At 40.2% G+C, this 7,391-nt stretch overlaps 1 protein-coding gene across 4 annotated transcripts in view; it reads left to right on the forward strand.

The window, feature by feature from the left end:
- The window catches only part of dip2b (disco interacting protein 2 homolog B), a 203,356-nt gene extending 196,227 nt beyond the window's left edge, over positions 1 to 7,129 (forward strand). For all 4 annotated transcript variants that reach the window (XM_062970969.1, XM_062970972.1, XM_062970971.1 and 1 more), the window contains 4 exons: positions 913 to 987; positions 1,517 to 1,694; positions 1,985 to 2,108; positions 2,863 to 7,129. In XM_062970969.1, the coding sequence (XP_062827039.1) occupies positions 913 to 987; positions 1,517 to 1,694; positions 1,985 to 2,108; positions 2,863 to 3,115 (630 nt within the window). In that variant the 3' untranslated portion in view covers positions 3,116 to 7,129. The remainder of the gene's footprint in view (positions 1 to 912; positions 988 to 1,516; positions 1,695 to 1,984; positions 2,109 to 2,862) is intronic.
- The last annotated feature ends 262 nt before the right edge of the window (positions 7,130 to 7,391 follow it).

The following is a 7,391-nucleotide window of genomic DNA, read 5'->3' on the forward strand; positions in this document are numbered from 1 at the left end:
TCCCTCCTTATTATCCAAGATATTCGCTTGTCCAAGCTTCTGCCTGCCCGTTTAGCTTGGATAAGTGAGACTCTACTGTACTTGTAAAATCAGGGGACAGCACAATTACTTCGGTTTGTGTAGCATCAGGTTAAAAAAATGTACATACTTGTTTATGAGACAAAAGCAACATTGCTTGAGAGGTATGTCTGTATTTAGTACTAAATTTAGGACCTTTTAAAAAGGGTACCTTTTTTTTAAAAAAATCTTCTCCTTGACCAAGTTATCCAGTATTTACAGCAGATTTGGGGAGGATTTTGCTATGTATACAAATCTCACTGAAGATTTCCTAATGTACAAATAAATCCAGTTTGAAGTCTTGTTTTTGAATGAAAGTAATCATCATCTATGGAGCCCCCGGTGGCGCAGTGGATTAAACTGCTGAGCTGCTGAACTTGCTGACCGAAAGGTTGGCGGTTCAGATCTGGTGAGCGGAATGAGCTCCAGCTTCTGCCAAGCTAGCAGTTAGAAAACATACAAATGTGAGTAGATCAATAGGTACCGCTCGGGCGGGAAGGTAATGGCGCTCCATGCAGTCATGCCAGCCACATGACCTTGGAGGTGTCTATGGACAACGCTAGCTCTTCGGCTTAGAAATGCAGATGAGCACCAACCCCAACAGTTGGACACAACTACACTTAATGTCAGGAGAAAATCTTAACCTTTACCTAATCATCATATCTAAGTGCCTAAATAAGTATCAAACAGTTATTGCTATCATGATGGAAGGACAACATGGGATGTTAGTAAGTAGTTTGGGACTACAGATATGGACACTACTGAACTGAACTGAACTGAGACCCACCCACCCAGTTTCAAAGTTGGAAATGCCTCTTGGCTATATTATATATCCCAATTTTTCATCTCTATTAGATACTGCCAGGGGTCAAAGTGATCATTGTAAATCCTGAGACCAAGGGACCTGTTGGAGATTCTCACCTTGGAGAGGTATTTGCTGCCTTTGCTCTTGGTTTATATCTGTGTATCTGGTCCTCTACTGCAGTTACCATTTGTTTCAAAACAAGAAATCTCTGGGGTCATAGGAGAGCTAATGGGACTTGTTTTGGATCTTACATTTAGTAGATAAGTTTTAGAAAAATATAGCCACTTTGAATAAAGATGCATTTTAAGGCTCTACTTTATTCCTCTTATTGATAAATTAGCATTCAAAGAGATGCATCTGTTTTCTATGTTAGAATGCATTATTCTCCCTTCATTCTGTTCCTGTATACGGTGGATTTAAAAAAAACCAGCCTCTGTTTGATCTTCTTTAAACATTACTTTGCAAGTCTAATGTGGGAGCCAGTGGTGTGTAGTGGTTTAAGTGTTGGACTAGCACTCTGGAGGAGAAGGGTTTAAATCCCCATTGGAATTCATTTGCTGAACATTATATGGGTTCATCTTAGGATCTCCAGAAACAATAACTCAAAGTCATGCAGCAATGAGTCTAATGGCTTGCGTTTAATCACTTTCACAGATCTGGGTGAATAGTCCTCACACTGCCAGTGGTTACTACACTATCTATGATAACGAAACCCTCCAAGCAGATCATTTCAATACCCGCCTGAGTTTTGGGGATGCTGCGCAAACTCTGTGGGCACGAACAGGATACCTTGGCTTTGTTCGCCGGACTGAGCTCACAGCGGCTAGTGGAGGTAGGAGAAAACTCTGTACTTTTGGCCATGATCACATAAAAAGGACTCTGGAAACAAAAGCATTTGCAGTTAGCTTCTCCCTGAATTTAGAGGCACTGTATGCTCAACATTAATAATATGATCATGGCTTGTGATAAAAGACCTCTAGTAGCTTTCATAGCCAATTCTTAAAAAGACATGGAGCCTCATTTGTTGAGCTTTCAGAATAAGGTCATGTTTACTTCCCTCAGTTGAACTCAGCAACTCCGCTTTGACTTTCCTGCACTTCTGTTTTTTCCTATTCCTTCCAGAACGTCACGATGCCCTGTATGTCGTAGGGGCTCTGGATGAGACTCTTGAACTCCGGGGCTTGCGTTATCATCCAATTGACATAGAGACTTCAGTTTCCCGGACACACAGGAGCATCGCTGAATGGTATGGCACTCCAGAATTATCTTTGTTTCTCCTTGGATCAGGAAGCAACATGGCTAAATTAGGTTATAGCAAGACCAGAGCTTTGCAGTTGCATGTTAACACAATTACCTGTAATTTGACTTTTCCAGGTAATTATGATATCGCTTTTGAGAGTAACATCCAATACTCTCTCCCAACAAGTAATAATTACTTATTAATTTTATTTATTACTTGGTCAGTAAATGCTTTTGAAGGAAATTGTGAATGGATTCCCTCCTGTGCAAAACTTCAGGCCAAATAGGTTTTTTAGAAAGTAAAAGAACTAGCAAAACCAAGCAATTTAATGGATTTCTTGAAACAAATTTTCCCAGCTGACAACAACAAGTTAAGCTTTAAGAATGATGACAAATGCCAGTAGAGATTTAAAAAAAGAAGATTTTTCCAGATCAGAAATATGAAAATAGAGCCATAGTTGCATGATGATAGGAATCTGGACTCCTGGTTTTGCCATCTCTTTCGCCACCTAGTCAGAATTGATTTGACTTATAAACAGCAACAAATATTGGCAATGTATGGAGTGAAGGACCATTGATGGGAGTCTCAGGCTTTCTCTCCAATTCTTGCATACAGTTGTAAATTATTTCAAACTATTTCTAGGAAGGAGGGTCATTTCAAGCCATTTTCTACCCACTGTTTAGCATCCTCTCACATACTGAACTGCAACAAACTTGAATCAGTGTTGCTATGCTTAATAAACCCTTTTTCTTGCATACAGTGCCGTATTCACCTGGACCAACTTGCTTGTGGTGGTTGTGGAACTCTGTGGCTGTGAGCAGGAGGCCCTAGACCTGGTCCCTCTGGTCACCAACGTGGTCCTCGAGGAGCACTATCTGATTGTGGGCGTAGTGGTAGTGGTCGATCCCGGGGTCATCCCCATCAATTCCAGGGGAGAGAAGCAGCGCATGCATCTCCGCGACAGCTTCTTGGCTGACCAGCTGGATCCCATCTATGTTGCATACAACATGTAATTTTGGAAGTGCAGGTCTCTGTACGCACTGTTTACAATCCTTGCAAGGACAAGTGGAGACTGTTGAAACAATAAGAAGCTGGCTGTCAAATAGCAAAGATGGACCGAGCCATCATAACCCCGTCCCTCTCCTCGTCTTACTGGACTGACAGCAGGATGGACCGATCTAAAGGCAGAAAGATAGCAGTCAGTGGAAGAAGCCCTGTATTTGCAGGAGCTTAGCTTTATGGACATTGAAAGTTGGCCTGCATGAAAAAAAAAACAAATTACTAAGGCCTTTACTGTAGTGTTAACTTTTTCATCTGTTGTAAATATTTGTATTTTTTTCTAATACTGTTTTAGGATTCTATGAGGGGCAGGTTTATTTAGTTAAGAGACCACTCTGTCACTCCAACAGCTGAGTACTTCTCATTCCCCATAAACTGTGTTCTTTAGGACAGTAAGTTAGCTTAATTATCTAGTATTCTATTAATATGGGATCACAGTGATTACTTAAACTTGTGCCATGACCAAATCCAATAATCCACTGAACCGAAGAATTACTTATTCCTATAGATATTTCTTGAAATTAAACAAAAAAGGATTTGCCTATATTTTAAATATGTACATATTAATATGCATAATTCATTTATGTAGAAATTTGGCTTGAATAATGATAACGTATGAGGTAGACCATTTTAAGGATTTTAATAAGGTCCTTAAAATCAGTTGTGTGTGTGTGTGTGTGTGTTAGCTAATTAATGCAAGAAATGCAACTAGGTTATCTGTTCAGTTTTTACACTTTTGCTCCTGGCCAGACTATGTCATAGCATGTAGAGAAACCAATGTTTAGAGGCACATGTTTTTAAAAAGAGGCTGAAGTCCATAAGCTTTAAGAGCATTTTGAAAACAACCACAAAAATCACTACTCTGGAATGTTTCATATTTCCAGCCTCTGCTTGCTCTTGTCATGGGATGATGTATATATAAACAGGTTACCAGTTAACTAGAACCACTCAGTTCATGACCCACATCATGATTTTTCCTTTTCCTTCTTCGTTTGTGTGCAGTAATATATGCAGATGCCAGAGCAACTTGTATTTAAACTGGAAAAATGAAAGCCCTGCCGTTGATGCCCTTGCTGCTGCCTTGGTGAGGCTTTTGACTGCAAAGCAAGAGCTTTGGCAGAATGCCTTCGAAGCAGCGACAAAGCAATCCTGTCGGCAGAGTAGAGCAATACCTCTGCAGATGTTGCAATTGTCCCATTGGAGGTGGCTGATGGGTTTCCAGCCTTCAAAGAATTGATGACAAGAGATGCCTTAAAGTGTGCTGGAACAACCTTGGTTTGTCTGGTAAGGGTTCACAGCCCCCACTTTGTCTCTGCTGAGCTGGGAAGAGAAGCAAGATTTCAATAGTTTCATTTATTGCATCACCTTTTGGGGATTGCACACTTCAGGGTCTTTCTCCATGTGTTCCTTTTTGTTGTTTGTCAGCAAAACAAAACACTGAAAGTGGATGCCAGAAATGGTAACAACTCTCTTGGGCCAATTTGTGGTCTATTTTGTAAATAGTTAGTCTATTTTAATATCTGTTTATCCAGCCTGTAACAAAGCTAATGTTTTTAGACATTTTTAAAAGAGATATAAATATAAACTTGGATTAAATCCTCAACTGCAGCAGCTATATTATGTGCAGCTCTGGCAAGATATTCCTTAAAACAAATCCCAAATGTATACTTGAAAAATTTTCTCTACAGACGTTCAGACTTTTTTTTTAATGGCCTGATGTATCAATATTTAGATAGTGCTTTTAGATATATTAACAAAACATTTGCAGTAACCTTCTTTGGTCACACATAACGGTGATGGGGTGTATCATAAAATGAAGAATTGTGGCAGAACTAGAACAGGCTGGAGAGAGTCCCACTGCTTCAAACTGCTGAAATATTAACCGCTGGTTCTTCACAGAGATGGTCTGAATAGTTTGCATTATCAGTATTTCCACAGTGTGGTGCTGCTATATAAACGGAAAAAAGTCCTTCATGCTGATGCAGTCTTACTTTGCAGTAGTTTGGGAAACACACACAGGCACACACCATAGACACACACAACACAACAAACATAGAGGCGAAGCAGTTGCTGGCTCACAGCATGCATAGTATATAGATGGGCTTTGGCATATAAATGCCCTCTGTGCTCCAGCCCTTATTTATTTAACTCCAATCTTGGCTTAGTAGGAGGTCTTTCTCTCTCTCCTTCTGTCTTTGAAAACAAACCACTGTCTTATTGTCCTTCCACTGAACACAACAATAGCATGTTCCTTGGCCAACAACTGTGGTGGTGTTATCTACACCTATGTGATATCTTCCCCACTCCACACCCCCTTAACACAATGACTTCTCCACAGACGTAGTATGATAGAAACGTTATGTGCAGTACAGTTTGGAATACTGATCTTATATACTGTAAATGGGGAGAAATAAATATTTCCAATCGGCATATAGCCTTCCCCCTTGATCTGATTATGGAGCATTTGCTTTCGTTCTAGTTTATTGTGTGATTTTAATGCAGAGCGTTATCTTTCCCAGAGTCTCATAATTACTACTCCAGGAATTTCAGTTCTACTTGGTTGTTTGTTTGTTTGGGGGGGGGGGGGGTATTTAGTCTGGAGACCTCTTCAGTGCTGCACAATTGTTTGCCTTCAGGTCACTTATACAAAATGGCTGAGATTCCAAAGGATTGACTGTGGGATCGGTGTCATCTTTGCCTGGGCTCTGACACTGATTTGCTCTGTGTGGCTTTAGGTATGTTGTTCCGTGTTATCCATCACCACATGCGACATTGTGGCTTATAAATGGAATTCTGTTAGGAGCAATTCCCTGTAGCGTTTGCCAAGTTCACTCTCTGGAGCAAACAGTCTTCTTTTGTATAGTTAGCGGCACTGCTGGTGGTTTTGAGTGAATTAAAAGTGCCAGAAATAGTGATGCCAGGGACGTTTTTTCGTGTGCAATCTTAGTGATGCCGAACTCTCAAAAATAATGTGCCGGATCCAGAGAGTGCCTCCTTTGTATGGGAAGGCTTCTCTGTTCTGCTCCAGTGAGTGGACCTGCTGAACATAATTCTTCCTCCTCCTACAATTCCCATGTCACCTTTCACACTTTTCCAGAGGGATCCCCAACCCTTTGGAACATTTTTTTTACAAGGCTGCAAAGAAAAGGGGAATTGACAAAAATGACCTCTACTTCTTGTAGAGGGTTGCAGGACCTATGGCCCTCCAGATGTTTCCAGGTTCCAGCCCCTATTCAGTGACTAGAGATGGTGAGGAGTCCAGCAACGTCTGATCAAGGACATACGTCCCCCAGACTTGTAGGAGCTTGCACAGGTTGTGTGGATCTATGCCAGGCATGGGTAAACTTGGGCCCTCCAGGTGTTTTGGACTTCAACTTCCAGAAATCCATGCCAGCTTACCAGCAGTTAGGAATTGTGGGAGTTGAAGTTCAAAACACCAGAGGGCCGAATTTTGCCCATGTCTGATCTCTGCAGTATTCACTGTTATTAAGCAGCTTGGAAAACTTGTTAAGCTAAGAATCAGTTTACCACCATGAAGACACAACCTTACAGTGAAATCACCTGTCATGTCTTACTTTCAAAGAGTTGCTCCTCTTGTAAAGTATATTAATGTAACTACTTCTGCAACCCTGTTCATTTTTACACTGATTTTTTCCTCATTTTGGTTAACTGTAGTCACGAATGATGGATCATGCTCAATTGTGCTGGAGATAGCATCGTAAAAAAACCAATAATCATTGTCTTCAACCCTGAAGTCATTTTCCCCCTTTTTGTTAATGTCAATACGTTTACCATTGTCAGATTCAAATTACAATGATGTAATTATGTATAAAGGTTTTTTATTTATTTCAAATTAGGTTTTAGATATACTTTTTTAAAAATTTAACATCTGGCTGGACAGTGTTCCATTAACGCATTGATTGTGTCTCCTTTGTCTTGTGTTTAATAAATAATGATGCCTGACCGTTTTTATTTGTGTCATGGACATTTTATTCCACACTTCCTTCAAGGAGGGCAGAATGGTTTACATTGTTTCTTCTGTCATTTTTCAGGTGGCATTCTGAGCTATGTACGAGGTACACTGAAATATCAAAGTGAAATAATAGCATGTGTATTTGAAAAAGAAAGTGAAGAGTAGAACAAAACTAGAAATATAACATAAAATATAGACCTTTCAGTTAGATTTGGTTATGTATGCCCTCCCTCTAGGTAAAAAAAGGGGGGTTGCTT

Source organism: Anolis carolinensis, chromosome 2, assembly GCF_035594765.1.
Source record: "Anolis carolinensis isolate JA03-04 chromosome 2, rAnoCar3.1.pri, whole genome shotgun sequence".
Classification (NCBI taxonomy): domain Eukaryota; kingdom Metazoa; phylum Chordata; class Lepidosauria; order Squamata; family Dactyloidae; genus Anolis; species Anolis carolinensis.